This window comes from Heterodontus francisci, chromosome 13 (genome assembly GCF_036365525.1).
Source record: "Heterodontus francisci isolate sHetFra1 chromosome 13, sHetFra1.hap1, whole genome shotgun sequence".
Taxonomy (NCBI): Eukaryota; Metazoa; Chordata; class Chondrichthyes; order Heterodontiformes; family Heterodontidae; genus Heterodontus; species Heterodontus francisci.
In genome coordinates, this window is record NC_090383.1 from 95,993,704 (window position 1) to 96,009,208 (window position 15,505).

Here is a 15,505-nt window from a genome sequence, read left to right on the forward strand (position 1 = left end):
CATTTTTGTTTTATATCCATTGGGTTCACACCAGATTTTACAAAAGCCCCACTATATACTACTGGTACTGTAATCACTGTGCATAACTCCGAAACAAGTGCTAATAATCTGTGCGACGGGGTAACCGTCAGACCATAAGATGCATGGCAATTTTAGGTGACTTTATTGCAGGAGCAAAGTGCATCTTATGGTCTGGTAAATACAACAGATATTTTTCCCTTCGCTCTTTAGGTATCCTGTGCCATACAGTTACTGGTTCAAGAGAATCAGCGGCCTTATGCTAAAACTGTTCTTGATGAGTCTTGTCTTCATATTGACTTTTCTTATGTTCTGCTTATGAGTGGGGAATTGGAGCAAAAAGAAAAGGGATTAGCGCAGGAAGGCAGGATTTTCGGTGGAACTGTTGACAGCCTAAGGATTAAATTAGCTTGGAAGTATCTGCTTTCAATTTTATGTTTTTATTTGATTAAAACCAGAGCAGATCTGTGATACTACTCCCACGCTGAGGAATGCGATCACCTTGATTACCACTAGCAGTACAGTCCCTGTTATGGAGGTTGGCTGCAACAGATGGCTCAGCTCCATAATTGCTTCTGCTGAACATTGAACGTTGACCATTGAACGGGGTATCAGCAAGGAAAGCAATCCATGGAGCTTGCAATTGAACAGTGTGGTGACTAGGAATGCCTTTGCCATATGCCAGAATCAGATATGTCTTTAGTGCCAACTTGAAATGGGTCAGATTAGTGTACTGTACATGTGGAAGGTCATAGGTCCCCCAATTAATAGCTATTTTGCGTTGGATTGAAATGTATGATTAAACTTTTTAATTTAAATTTGAATGTATAATGGCACGTTCAGGAATGTAGCACAAAGTGCAGAATGGGCAGGAGGTGAGCAAGTTGATGAACTTATGATTTTTGCCACCCTTGCAAACACAATTCTTGTTGGTTTATGCACTTTCAATGACAGAAATTTTCAAGCTCTAATTCCAGTCCTTGTTTTAAACTGATATCCACGTGGAAGAAGATTTAACAGGCTTAGCATCAGTTTGTTTGATATAATTTGAACATACCTGAAAAAAAAATTGCACATCTGTTAATTTGCTTCTGTTAATATTGTGCAGTGGATCTGACTTCTGTTGACACTAGAAGCATGGACAGGGAAATTGAGACTTACAGCAGAGTCCAAGAAATTTCATTCTCATATCGAAATTCAAAAATATTTAACAATGCACTGGAGAATATTAAAGCAGTAAAGCAAACAAAACAATCACCATCTATTCCTTTCAAGAGCAGAGCTTCTCCAAACACAGGCTTCAAACTCTGGATACTGATCAGGTATATCTACTTCAATACCTTACATTCATATGTTATGTATTACAATGTATACTGCATATATAATTTACTTTTCAATGGATTAGATACCACGATAGTAAAAGTTTAGAGATTTCTGTAGTGAGAGATGAAGTTTGCTAAACATTTTTGCAGACGATGTCCCAAGACTGTAATACAGCCCTTCTGCTGTCCCAAACTAGTGCATGGTAAAATGTTGTCTTTACTGCACTTTATTCTTTTGCCATGTGGAAGTTGGAGCCAGTAGTCTCTAACAATAATGGTTTCCACATTTTGTAAAAACAGAGGGCTAAATTTTCATTTGGCTGCAGAGGTTTGACGGAAGGTTCTCTCTTCCAGGCCATTTTGGAACAGGTTGGATTGGGGGAGTGAAGACTCTGTGCCTGCAAGCAAAAGGTAGCCAATTAGATCATCTAAAGAGCCTATTAAGGCCGCTCAGCTGGCGAGAACTGGAATTTTCCAGTTGTCATGTGGGGCCCCTGCTGAGGCCGAAACACGGCCAAGGAATGGCAGCAGCCTCCTGGTGGCAGACCAGGCGATGGGGGGGGGGGGGGGGGAGGACAGCGTTCCTTCCTGCAAGGAAACCCCAGCCCCCAAATCCGCCATAGCCATAGGGCCACACCTGCAGCCAGTGGCCGAGCAGTGGAGGGGTTTCCCTATTCAGGCCCCGTCCCTCACCTCTTTTTCCAGTACACTGATGACTGTATTGATGTAATTTCCCTGAACTGGAAAACTTCATCAACTTTGCTTCTAATTTCCATCCTTCTCTCACCTTCACAAGGTCATCTGCGATTGTTCCCTTCCCTTCCTTGACTTCTCCATTTCTGGGGACAGGCTATCAACAAATATTCACTATAAGCCAGCCCACTGACTCCCACAGCTATCTTGACTACACTTCCTGCTTCCTGTAAGGACTCCATTCTATTCTCCCAGTTTCTCTGTCTCTGTCGCATCTATTCTGATGATGCAACCTTCCACATCAACGTTTCAGGTATGTCTTCCCTTTCCCTCAACCGAGGATTTCCCCACCATCCCCATGGTTGATAGGGCCCTCTACAGTGTCTGACTCGTTTCCCGTACTTTTGCTTTCACCCCTTCCCCCTCCCTACCAGAGCCATGATAAGGTTCCCCTTGTCTTCACCTTTCACCCCACCAATCTCCGTATTCAATGAATCATCCTCCGCCATTTCAGCCACCTCCAGCGTGATGCCATCGCCAAACACATCTTCCCTTCCCCTCCCCTATCAGCATTCTGAAGGGTGAATTCCAACTTGGTCTACTCCTCAATCACACTAACACCCCCTTTCCTTCTCATAGCACCTTTCTATGTAATCATAGGAGGTGTAATACCCACTCTTTTACCGCCTCTCTCCTCACTGTCCAAGGCGACAAACATTCCTTCCAGGTGAAACAGCGATTTACGTGTACTTCTTTCATTTTAGTATACAGCATTTGCTGCTTGCAATTCAGGCTGCTCTACTTTTGGGAGCCCAAATGCAGATTGGGTGACTGCTTTGAGGAACACCTACCTTCGAGCATAACCCTGAGCTTCTGGGGGCTTTCCATTTTAATTCTCCACTTTGCTCTCACGCTGACCTCTCTATATCTTGGGCCTACTGCAGTGTTCCAGTGAAGCTCAACACAAGCTCGAGGAACAACATCTCATTTTTCATTTAGGCAGTTTACAGCCTTACGGACTCAACACTGAGTTCAACAATTTCAGACAATAATCTCTGCCTCCAAAATCGCCTCCAGGGTTCCACCACCAACATTGCTGGGTTCCCAACCTAGAGTTCATCCGGGCATTGCGATTGGGACCCTGGAAAGAAAATCTAGCCCAGGGAGTCTATTGGGCTTCTAATTTTTGAACTTTAGTAATGCAAATTGGTGTTTACTGGCTAGTATGACTTTTGATAAATGTGAGGGTCCTTGAGAGGGTTCCAGGGATGAAGGATTTTAGCTCCAGGGTTAGGTTGGAGAAGCTGGGGTTGTTCTTCTTGGAGCAAAGGAGGTCCAGGGGAGAACTGATAGAGGTGCACAATATTATGATGGGTTTCAATAACACAAATCTTACTGAAAAAATTCTGCGTACCTAGATTGTTTTGTGACTTCCCAAGGGATGGTAGGCTGTGACTTTGTTTATTAATTAACCTATGTGTTGAGTTGGGGAACCATACAAGATCAAAAGAAAAACAATTATCTGTGGTGAAATCAAGCTATGCCACTCTTGCTCAGCTGCTACTGATAAATTATATGATATTTCTTCCTTATTTGCTTTGCTGTAATCTTCCAATGACAGGTTTATCTGGGTAAGAGGAGGGATGCAGAGCTGCTTCACCACTGCTATAAAAGCAAAATACTGCGGATGCTGGAAATCTGAAACAAAAACAAGAAATGCTGGAAATCTGAAACAAAAACAAGAAATGCTGGAATCACTCAGCAGGTCTGGCAGCATCTGTGGAAAGAGAAGCAGAGTTAACGTTTCGGGTCAGTGACCCTTCTTCGGAACTGACAAATATTAGAAAAGTCACAGATTATAAACAAGTGAGGTGGGGGTGGGGCAAGAGATAACAAAGGAGAAGATGCAGATTGGACCAGGCCACATAGTTGACCAAAAGGTCACGGAGCAAAGGCAAACAATATGTTAATGGTGTGTTGAAAGACAAAGCATTAGTACAGATTAGGTGTGAATACACTGAATATTGAACAGCAGCAAGTGCAAACCTGAAGAAAAACAACCTGAAAAAAACAGTGGGTAAGCAAACTGAACAAACTGAAATGAAATAAATGCAAAAAAAGATTGTAAAAAATGTAAAAAGGAATGTAAAAAAAGGAAGAAAAAATAACTAAAAATGAAAGTAAAATGGGGGGCTGTCATGCTCTGAAATTATTGAACTCAATGTTCAGTCCGGCAGGCTGTAGTGTGCCTAATCGGTAGATGAGATGCTGTTCCTCGTGCTTGCGTTGATGTTCACTGGAACACTGCAGCAATCCCAGGACAGAGATGTGAGCATGAGAGCAGGGGGGGTGTTGAAATGGCAAGCAACCGGAAGCTCAGGGTCCTGCTTGCGGACTGAGCAGGACCCTGAGCTTCCGGTTGCTTGCCATTTCAACACTCCCCCCTGCTCTCATGCTCACATCTCTGTCCTGGGATTGCTGCAGTGTTCCAGTGAACATCAACGCAAGCACGAGGAACAGCATCTCATCTACCGATTAGGCACACTACAGCCTGCCGGACTGAACATTGAGTTCAATAATTTCAGAGCATGACAGCCCCCCATTTTACTTTCATTTTTAGTTATTTTTTCTTCCTTTTTTTTACATTCCTTGTTACATTTTTTACAATCTTTTTTTGCATTTATTTCATTTCATCTTAGTTTGTTCAGTTTGCTTACCCACTGTTTTTTTCAGGTTGTTATTCTTCAGGTTTGCACTTGCTGCTGTTCAATATTCAGTGTATTCACACCTAATCTGTACTAATGCTTTGTCTTTCAACACACCATTAACATATTGTTTGCCTTTGCTCCGTGACCTTTTGGTCAGCTATGTGGCCTGGACCTTCACCTTTGTTATCTCTTGCCCCACCCCCACATCACTTGTTTATAATCTGTGACTTTTCTAATATTTGTCAGTTCCGAAGAAGGGTCACTGACCCGAAACGTTAACTCTGCTTCTCTTTCCACAGATGCTGCCAGACCTGCTGAGTGATTCCAGCATTTCTTGTTTTTGTTTCAGATTTCCAGCATTTCTTGTTTTTGCTTCACCACTGCTGCTGTGTTGTAGATTGCTAGTAGATGCATCAGAACGGTCTGGCCATCCTGTTCTCCTTTCCTCCCTGTGAGGAAATGGTAGCTTGTTCCTCACTTTGATCTGTTCCCACAGTGGCATTACTTAACTAGGAATTCACCAAGAAGACCCATTCCATGGCGGTGCCATCATTCACTTAGGAAAAAGCTAATTTTTAAAAATAGAGGGTGGAGAACAAATACATGAATATCTTTAACAAAATATAAGTTTCAGGTTTATTATATAATTATCTACAAGTTATCACAGATTCATAGAATAATACAGTGCAGAAGAGGCCCTTCGGCCCATCGAGTCTGCACCGATGCATTAAAACACCTGACCTGTCTACCTAATCCCATTTGCCAGCACTTGGCCCATAGCCTTGAATGTTATGACGTGCCAAGTGCTCATCCAGGTACTTTTTAAAGGATGTGAGGCAACCTGCCTCTACCACCCTCCCAGGCAGTGCATTCCAGACTGTCACCACCCTCTGGGTAAAAAAGTTCTTCCTCAAATCCCTCTTAAACCTCCCGCCGCTCACCTTAAACTTGTGACCCCTCGTAACTTACCCTTCAACTAAGCGGAACAGCTGCTCCCTATCCACCCTGTCCATGCCCTCATAATCTTGTACACCTCGATCAGGTCACTTCTCAGTCTTCTCTGCTCCAGTGAAAACAACTGAACCCTCGCCAACCTCTCTTCATAGCTTAAATGTTCCATCCCAGGCAACATCCTGGTGAATCGCCTCTGCACTCCCTCCAATGCAATCACATCCTTCCTATAATGTGGCGACCAGAATTGCACACAGTACTCCAGCTGTGGCCTTACCAAAGTTCTGTACAACTCCAACATGACCTCCCTGCTTTTGTAATCTATGCCTCGATTGATAAAGGCGTGTCCCATATGCCTTTTTCACCACCCTATTAACCTGCCCTTCTGCCTTCAGAGATCGATGGACAAACACGCCAAGGTCCCTTTGTTCCTCGGAACTTCCCAGTGTCAGGCCATTCATTGAATACTTCCGTGTCACATTACTCCTTCCAAAGTGTATCACCTCACACTTTTCAGTGTTAAATTCCATCTGCCACTTTTCTGCCCATTTGACCATCCCGTCTATATCTTCCTGCAACCTAAGACACTCCACCTCACTGTTAACCACTCGGCCAATCTTTGTGTCATCCGTGAACTTACTGATTCTACCCCCCACATAGTCATCTATGTCGTTTATATAAATGACAAACAATAGGGGACCCAGCACAGATCCCTGTGGTACGCTACTGGAAACTGGCTTCCAGTCACTAAAACAGCCGTCTGTCATCACTCTCTGTCTCCTACAGCTAAGCCAATTTTGAATCCACCTTATCAAGTTACCTTGTATCCCATGTGCATTTGCTTTCTTGATAAGTCTCCCATGTGGAACCTTATCAAAGGCTTTGCTGAAATCCATGTAAACTACATCAACTACACTACCCTCATCTACACACCTGGTCACATGCTCAAAAAATTCAATCAAATTTGTTAGGCATGACCTCCCTCTGACAAAGCCATGCTGACTATTCCTAATCAAATTTTACCTCTCCAAGTGGTGATAGATTCTCTCCTTCAGAATTTTCTCCAATAGTTTCCCTACCAGTGACGTGAGACTCACTGGTCTGTAGTTCCCTGGCTTATCTCTACAACCTTTCTTAAATAGTGGGACCACTATTAAATAGCTGGATATTATGAGCCTAGTCAAAAAGAAAAAGGAAGCATTTGTAAGGGCTGGAAGGCTAGGAACAGACGAATCCCTTGAAGAATATAAAGACAGTAGGAAGGAACTTAAGCAAGGAGTCAGGAGGGCTAAAAGGGGTCATGAAAAGTCATTGGCAAACAGGATTAAGGAAAATCCCAAGGCTTTTTATACGTATATAAAGAGCAAGAGGGTAACTAGGGAAAGAGTTGGCCCACTCAAGGACAGAGAAGGGAATCTACGTGTGGAGCCAGAGGAAATGGGCGAGGTACTAAATGAGTACTTTGCATCAGTATTTACCAAAGAGAAGGACTTGGTGGATGATGAGCCTAGGGAAGGGAGTGTAGATAGTTTCAGTCATCTCATTATCAAAAAGGAGGAGGTGTTGGGTGTCTAGCAAAGCATTAAGGTAGATAAGTCCCCAGGGCCTGATGGGATCTATACTGAGGGAGGCAAGGGAAGAAATTGCTGGGGCTTTGACAGAAATCTTTGCATCCTCATTGGCTACAGGTGAGGTCCCAGAGGACTGGAGAATAGCCAATGTTGTTCCTTTGTTTAAGAAGGGGAGCAAGGATAATCTAGGAAATTATAGGCCAGCCTTATGTCAGTGGTAGGGAAATTATTAGAGAGGATTCTTCAGGACAGGATTTACTCTCATTTGGAAACAAATGGACTTATTCGCGAGAGGCAGCATGGTTTTGTGAAGGGGAGGTCATGTCTCTCTAATTTGATTGAGTTTTTTGAGGAAGTGACAAAGATGATTGATGAAGGAAGGGCAGTGGATGTTATCTATATGGACTTCAGTAAAGCCTTTGACAAGATCCTTCATGGCAGACTGGTACAAAATGTGAAGTCATATGGGATCAGAGGTGAGCTGGCAAGGTGGATACAGAACTGGCACAGTCATAGAAGACAGAGGGTAGCAGTGGAAGGGTGCTTTTCTGAATGGAGGGATGTGACTAGTGGTGTTCTGCAGGGATCAGTGCTGGGACCTTTGCTGTTTGTAGTATATATAAATGATTTGGAGGAAAATGTAGTTGGTTTGATTAGTAAGTTTGCGGACGACACAAAGGTTGGTGGAGTTGTGGATAGTGTTGAGGATTGTCAGGATACAGCAGGATATAGATCGGTTGGAGACTTGGGCGGAGAAATGGCAGATGGAGTTTAATTCGGACAAATGTGAGGTAATGCATTTTGGAAGGTCTAATGCAGGTGGGAAGTATACAGTAAATGGCAGAACCCTTAGGAGTATTAACAGGCAGAGAGATTTGGGCGTACAGGTCCACAGGTCACTGAAAGTGGCAACGCAGGTGGATAAGGTAGTCAAGAAGGCATACGGCATGCTTGCCTTCATCGGTCGGGGCATAGAGTATAAAAATTGGCAAGTCATGCTGCAGCTGTACAGAACTTTAGTTAGGCTTAGAATATTGCGTGCAATTCTGGTCGCCACACTACCAGAAGGACGTGGAGGCTTTGGAGAGGGTACAGAAGAGGTTTACCAGGATGTTGCCTGGTCTGGAGGGCATTAGCTATGAGGAGAGGTTGGATAAACTCGGATTGTTTTCATTGGAACGACGGAGGTGGAGGGGTGACATGATAGAGGTTTACAAAGTTATGAGTGGAATGGACAGAGTGGATAGTCAGAAGCTTTTTCCCAGGGTGGAAGAGTCAGTTACTAGGGGACATAGGTTTAAGGTGAGAGTGGCAAAGTTTAGAGGGGATGTGCGAGGCAAGTTCTTTGTACAGAGGATGGCGAGTGCCTGGAACTTGCTGCCGGGGGAGGTGGTGGAAGCAGGTACAATAGCAACGTTTAAGAGGCATCTTGACAAATACACGAATAGGATGGGAATAGAGGGATACGGTCCCCAGAAGTGCAGAAGGTTTTAGTTTAGGCAAACATCAAGATGGGCGCAGGCTTGGAGGGCCGAATGGCCTGTTCCTGTGCTGTACTGTTCTTTGTTCACATTAGCTGTTCTCCAGTCCTCTGGCACCTCCCCCGTGGCCAGAGAGGAATTAAAAATTAGGGTCAGAGCCCCTGCAATCCCCACCCTCGCTTCCCACAGCATCCTGGGACACAAATCGTCCAGACCTGGAGATTTGTCCACTTTTAAGCCTGCCAAAACCTCGTCACTCCCTAGGACAATTTGCTCAAGAACCTCACAGTCCCTCTCTCTCTCTAAGTTCCATATCTACATCCTCTTTCTCTTGGGTGAAGACAGATGTGAAGTATTCGTTCAACACCCTACCAATGTCCTCTGTTATACTTTTTGTATTTCTTTGTCAAAATGATGGTTTGCATTCTTTAATATATTTGCTAACTTTTAAGTAAAAGGACCTATTGCTTCTCATTTTTCATTGCAGGCGAGTCACAAGGAATTTATCTAGAAACAAGACTGGGATTATTATGCGCCTGTCCCAAAATCTGTTCTATGGCCTGTTTGTAGTTTTTTTCTTGATGAAGCTGAATAGTGATCCATCAAAGGGTGCTGTGCAAGACCGAATTGGGATCATCTACCAAAGCATATGTGCTTTACCTTACACTGGGATGCTGAATGCTGTCACTGTTTGTATGTCATTAATTATGTTTTGGTTTATAGCTAATAAGTAATCTATTTAGTTCGAATGAATCGGTGGCATGATAAAAAGAATTTGTGCTTTCAAAATATTCATGGTAGCAAATTCCAGCAGTGACTGAAGGATCAAAAGTTCGAACTTTGGTTGTTTGTAGCTTTTTCAGTACCTCAAAACGTAGATCAATTTATAGCCAGCTTATATTGTACAGAACCTCTTTAAATAGAAATGGTGCTTTCTGACTATGTTGACTCCTGGTGCTCTGAAATCTGTCCGACTCACATTGAGGGGTAGATTTCAGAGTTCTGGCAGCTGTGGAGAAATTGCTCATGTGCAAGCTTTTTTTTTTAAACTTTCTGGTGTATTTTCAATACTAAAAAGATCTGTAATTTAGTATTTACAAGGCTGAACTGTCTATTTTAATAAAATTGGTTCTTCAATAATATTTATCTTCTTTATAAAAACTTAAGATCCTTCATTACGGGCAATAGCCGACCAGGAAAGTACAGATGGTCTGTATCAGAAATGGCTGATGTTTCTGGCCTACGTCATCCACATCCTGCCCTTCAGCCTAGTCAGTGTGGCTATTTACTGCTTCTTTGTCTACTGGTAAGAATTGTTTCACCGATCACAGGAACATTTTAGGGATGAGTGTACTATGCCAGTATAAAAGAATGACCTGAATTAAAGATTTGTGGTTTTACTTCAGTAAGGCTCATTAAATATTAGTTTTATATTCTAATATTGATATTTATTACTTTGCATTCTTTAAATATACAATGTACTATTAATTTCCCAAATTGTTTTGTGCAACACACAAAAAATCATATTTACGAAGGAATATAAAGCAAGCAGTCATACAAAATAGCATCATAATTACAGTAAGAGGACAGTCTTGGATTTATTGAAAAATTTTGGAATGTGATATTTCCCTAGCTGTTTTCTCAGCACACAAAAATTGGTTAATAGATTAGTCTTTACAATGGTGAGGTAGTTGGGTAAAGGATGTACTGCCAAACCCCAAATTCAATATACATTTACTTAAACCAACAGCCTCTCATAGAAATGAATAAAGATGGAATGAGTTGACCATTGGCTGGAAGCAAGTCATGTAATGCTTGGGATTGGTCTGAGGTGCAGGGTACTACAAAGAATAGCAGAAAAATTTAAGTTAACTTAAAACACTGCAAATAAACAAAAAAATAAATTGTGGGTAAGAGTGAATTATGGGAGAAGATCACCTCTCATTACTGTGTCTTACTGATGTCACAGAAGTTCTTTGATTGTCTTGTGATTTTGCTAGAATTTACTTTCTGAAAGGGCAGGTTTACATTATCACTGAAGTAGTGATCAGAGGAAATCTCCCTACCGTGTTTAACACATAACGGTCTGAATTTAGACTTTGGACAATAGTGTAAAATGGTCGTTATCAAATCAGCTGCCATTGAAGATATGGAAATGGAAATCAGAAGAGGTGTATAACGGGCAGCTGATTCCATATCGACCATTTTACATCATTAACCAAAGTCAAGTACCCCAAATGACTTGAGGAAATTCTTCAATGTTTTAATGTTTTTTGCAGCATATCGTCTCTGTGCGAACCCTGTGCAGGGTTTCTGCTGTGGGTGCAATTGGCGATTCGGGTGCAATTGGCGATTCGGGCACAAATTGTGGCCAAAATTCTGCTGCTTTTGTGGTGGGGCTGGCTTCTAGTGCAATAATTTTTAAACCAGCACAAAAGATTGCGGGAACTCAATTTGCACTGGATATAATTTGTGCTAGAAATTCCTCGATTTTTTGCACTGGTTTTGCTGATTTTGGATAAATTGCACCAAAGAAAACAACATAACCGAACCAAAACGTCAAGCCAAAGTGTTTAGATTTGGTCACCAATTCACAAAAAAAACTTGCATTACAAATAATACAGAAGGCTGAACACAAGTGCAAAGGGGATGAGGGATGACGAGGAAGTCTAAGAATTCAGTTTAGAAAGAAGTTTGTTAAGCTGCAATCTTATTAAAGTATATGAAATAATAAATGGTAAGGTAAACGCAATTTGTTACTTCAAAGTATGCCAATAACAGAGGACATACATGGAAATTAGTGAAAAGTAAATTTAGGATATCAGAAAAACACATTTGGCTTATTCAAAATACAATTGTGCTATAGAGATAAGCTTTGATTTGCAGAATGGTCTATTCGTAACCCTATCTTTTTCTATGCTTCAATTTCCTACACAGATATTGTGAGTTATTGTGTACAATAAACTACTTATAGGGATTATGATGATTTTACCTCTGCAAATGTTACCAGTGGGGAGGAGGAATTTATTTTAGTTGCCTGATTTTGTTTTTCAGGACTTTGGGAATGTTTCCACTGTGGGGGCGGTTTGGCTGTTTCTTTGCTGTACTCATAGTGCCGCATCTAGTTGGTGAACTTCTAACACTGATCATACTTGGTGTTGTTCAGAATCCAAATATAGTAAACAGTGCTGTGGCTTTAATTACTGTAGCAGGAACTCTACTTGGATCAAGTTTCTTAAGGTGAGAAGTTTTGGAATTCAATATATGATTCCTATTGCACTGCTGACAGGATATGCTGTAATGTATGATAGGAGCTTTATACTATATAACACTTGGTATAGGATTCTGCTAATAAGAGAAAGCTGTGTGTGATCTGTCCTTTACTGACACAAAATCTAGTTGTTATCACAATTAAGGGTTAATTAGTTGGGGACATATTAGAGCTGAATTTAATAGCCTCTGTCTGGTGGGAATGGGTTAGTGGGCCAAAAATGGCAGTGTACCACCACGCACAGTATGGCCAGTGCCATTTTTGCAAGGGAGTTCAAAAGGGCAGTGTATGAACCTGCCTGTTTCAGGCCTACTTTCAATATGCAATGTGCCAGTATATCATGGATTTAGTGCAATTTTGAGATACCGATGGGCATTGAGTAGACTAACCAGCTATCCCTAAAGGGACTGACATTTTGCCAAAAGTTATTTTCATTCAAATTTCTAATACTTCCTCGTGAGCTCTGCCTATAACGTACCTGTGAAAAAGTTGTGAGTTAATACGTTATCTTAGTTACTAGAGGGAAGTGAAAGCAAATCTTAAGCTTTACTAGAATAATACCTGGAATGGGCGGGTTGTCTTATGAGGAAGGGTTGGACAGACTAGGCTTGTAACTGCTGGAGTTTAGAAGAGTAAGAGGCGACTTGATTGAAACATATAAGATCTTGAGGGATTGCGACAGGGTGGATGTGGATAGGATGTTTCCTGTTGTGGGAGAATCTAGAACTAGGGGCCACTGTTTAAAAATAAGGGGGCACCCATTTAAGACAGTGATGAGGAGAAATTTTTCCCTCAAAGGGTCGTGAGTCTTTGGAACTCTCTTCCTCAAAAGGCAGTGGAAGCAGAGTCTTTGAATATTTTTAAGGCAGAGGTAGATAGATTCTTGATAAGCAAAGGGGTGAAAGGTTATCGGGGATAGGCAGGAATGTGGAGTTGAGATTACAATCAGATCAGCTATGATCTTGTTGAATGGCAGAGCAGCCTCGAGGGGCTGAGTGGCCTACTCCTAATTCGTATGCTCATACGACAAAATATTATAGCAAATGATTTTGATTCTCTCAGACCCCTCCAGAGTTTTATAATTTTACAGTCAGAGATTGCATGGCTTAATTGGTAACTGAGACATAGTCAGGACAGTAATAACTATTATTCCTGTCCTGAGTTAATTAATTGCAACTCAGGCAGCAATTAGAGCACAAGTGGCCTCAGTGCACCATGTTTATTTATTTTATTATTTTATTTAGAGAACAGCACTTAAACAGGCCCTTCGGCCCACCGAGTCTGTGCCAACCAACAACCACCCATTTATACTAACCCTACAGTAATCCCGTATTCCTTACCACCTACCTACACTAGGGGCAATTTACAATGGCCAATTTACCTATCACCTGCAAGTCTTTGACTGTGGGAGGAAACCGGAGCACCCGGTGAAAACCCACATGGTCACAGGGAGAACTTGCAAACTCCACACAGGCAGTACCCAGAATTGAACCCTGGTCCCTGGAGCTGTGAGGCTAGGTTGCTAACCATTGCGCCACTGTGCCGCCCACAAGAAGATATCAGCTGGGGTTCTCTTTCTGATCACTATTATTTGCCTTCGTTGTGACAGACGATACTTCAAAAATACTTGACAGGCTGTGAAGTGCTTTGGGCTTTACTGAGAACATGAAAGGTGCTATATAAATGCAAGTTTGTTCTTTCGCATCCAGTGATCCCTGGCGGAAAGTGCACCATGTGGAATATAATTGATAACAGGATTTGCTTTCACTGTGATGTCCTCAGAAGCTAATACTTGGCTGACAATCAAGGCCTAGACTTGCACTTGAAAGATGCTCACTTGGCATTGGACAGGAGTTTTAGGATGGTACTAGAGTATTTAGTGCCTACAGGAGAGGATGAATGAAATAGAGGGAGATAAATGTATGAATACATGGCATGTTAAACAGGCTGCTGTGAAACAATATGATTAAAATGGCTCGTTTCGATTTCATAATTTTAGGAGCCAAGAAGATATGTCTGAACCATTTCGATGGCTGAGTTTCTTCACATTTCAGAAATATGGAGTCGAGATCCTGATGGTTAATGAATTTTATGGTTTAAATTTCACATGTTCCAATGGTGAGTGTTTGAGGAGTTGTAATTAAATAAAATTAGATGAACTTTGCACCTTATCTATTTATCATTAGCTCAGATGCTTGAACATTTAACATTACCTACTTAGATTCAAGGTCAATATGATGACAAGTAGGGCCATATCTTTCACAATTGTTGCACATCCAGAAAGGGCAAATTTCACAAAGTTCTGAATAATCTTAATAAAAAAACAATTACAGCCAGACATGGGATGTATTGACTGTATGCCATAACCGCAGGTGCACAACTTACTTTTAAAAAAACTTCATAGTTAAATACGAAAAGGCAAGCATATAAAATAGCACATTTTGAGATTAGATTGAAATTACCAAGTTCTTTTGCGAATATCTAAAGTTGGGGATTTGTTAGCTTTGAAATTAGTTATTTAAATTGGTGTTAAAATTGAATGCTACATTCTCACTAGATGCATAAAATGTTTTATATACAACTAGAAACAAAATTACTGTTCCAACTAAGTTCAGCACAAGCTCCAAGACTTTAGCAACTTCAGATCATGACTTTATAACAAAAACTGCTGGTGATGTGGGGTGGGTGTGCCATTTTTAAGGGCTGCCAGCCCTGCAGAATAACTGAGAGTTGCCTCTGTCCCCCCCACCAACTACAGAAAAAATACATATTGCCCCATCCCCCACAACTACACTACAGATGCAGAGTTCACCCCGTCCCCCCACTACACTACAAAGCCAGAGTTTCCCCCTTCACCACCTCAGAGGCACCAGCTTTCCCTGGACGTGAGTGCCGCATGTCGCACTGAAGATCCAGAACTGCAGGTAAAATTGCTGCAGATTAGATTTTAATTAATGCAAACACTTCATTTAAATATGTAAAGTCGAGACCCGTCACAGAGTAGCAGAGGGTCCGCTGCCAGAAAGATCGGGCCCAGCAATACCCATGTCCAGTCTTTCGGCACCATCGCCACCACCCACCACCACCCCCCCCCCCCCCCCCCACCCCACCAATGGAGCCTGACATCGGGAGGAGAACAAAATCCAGCCCTCAGTGTGAAAGATGTACAGCACTGGTGATAAGTTATATAGACGTACTTCATGCCAAGTATAGCTCCTAAACTTTCTCATAGCTTGATAATTGTCTTTCTACAGGTTGATTATCAAGTTCATCATGCTTAGGTTTTTATCTCTTTTTCAGAGTTTGCTTTTGAAAGAACTCTTATGGATGATGTTGTTGGAAAAAAGTGTAAACGTTAACACCTAAATATTTCAACTAAAACTATCACATTTATAATGTCCATTCATTAGTAGTAAATAGGATCATTCCAATATCTTAGTTTTTGCTAAAACAATTACATATGACTTCTGAAATAATAGAAGGCCATTTC

At 41.7% G+C, this 15,505-nt stretch overlaps 1 protein-coding gene across 2 annotated transcripts in view; it reads left to right on the forward strand.

Moving 5' to 3' along the window:
- Positions 1 to 15,505, forward strand: part of abcg5 (ATP-binding cassette, sub-family G (WHITE), member 5) — a 57,220-nt gene that overhangs the window by 39,202 nt on the left and 2,513 nt on the right. For both annotated transcript variants that reach the window (XM_068045220.1, XM_068045222.1), the window contains exons 8-12: positions 1,127 to 1,340; positions 9,232 to 9,437; positions 9,912 to 10,050; positions 11,799 to 11,984; positions 14,015 to 14,133. In XM_068045220.1, coding sequence (XP_067901321.1) covers positions 1,127 to 1,340; positions 9,232 to 9,437; positions 9,912 to 10,050; positions 11,799 to 11,984; positions 14,015 to 14,133 — 864 coding nt within the window. The remainder of the gene's footprint in view (positions 1 to 1,126; positions 1,341 to 9,231; positions 9,438 to 9,911; positions 10,051 to 11,798; positions 11,985 to 14,014; positions 14,134 to 15,505) is intronic.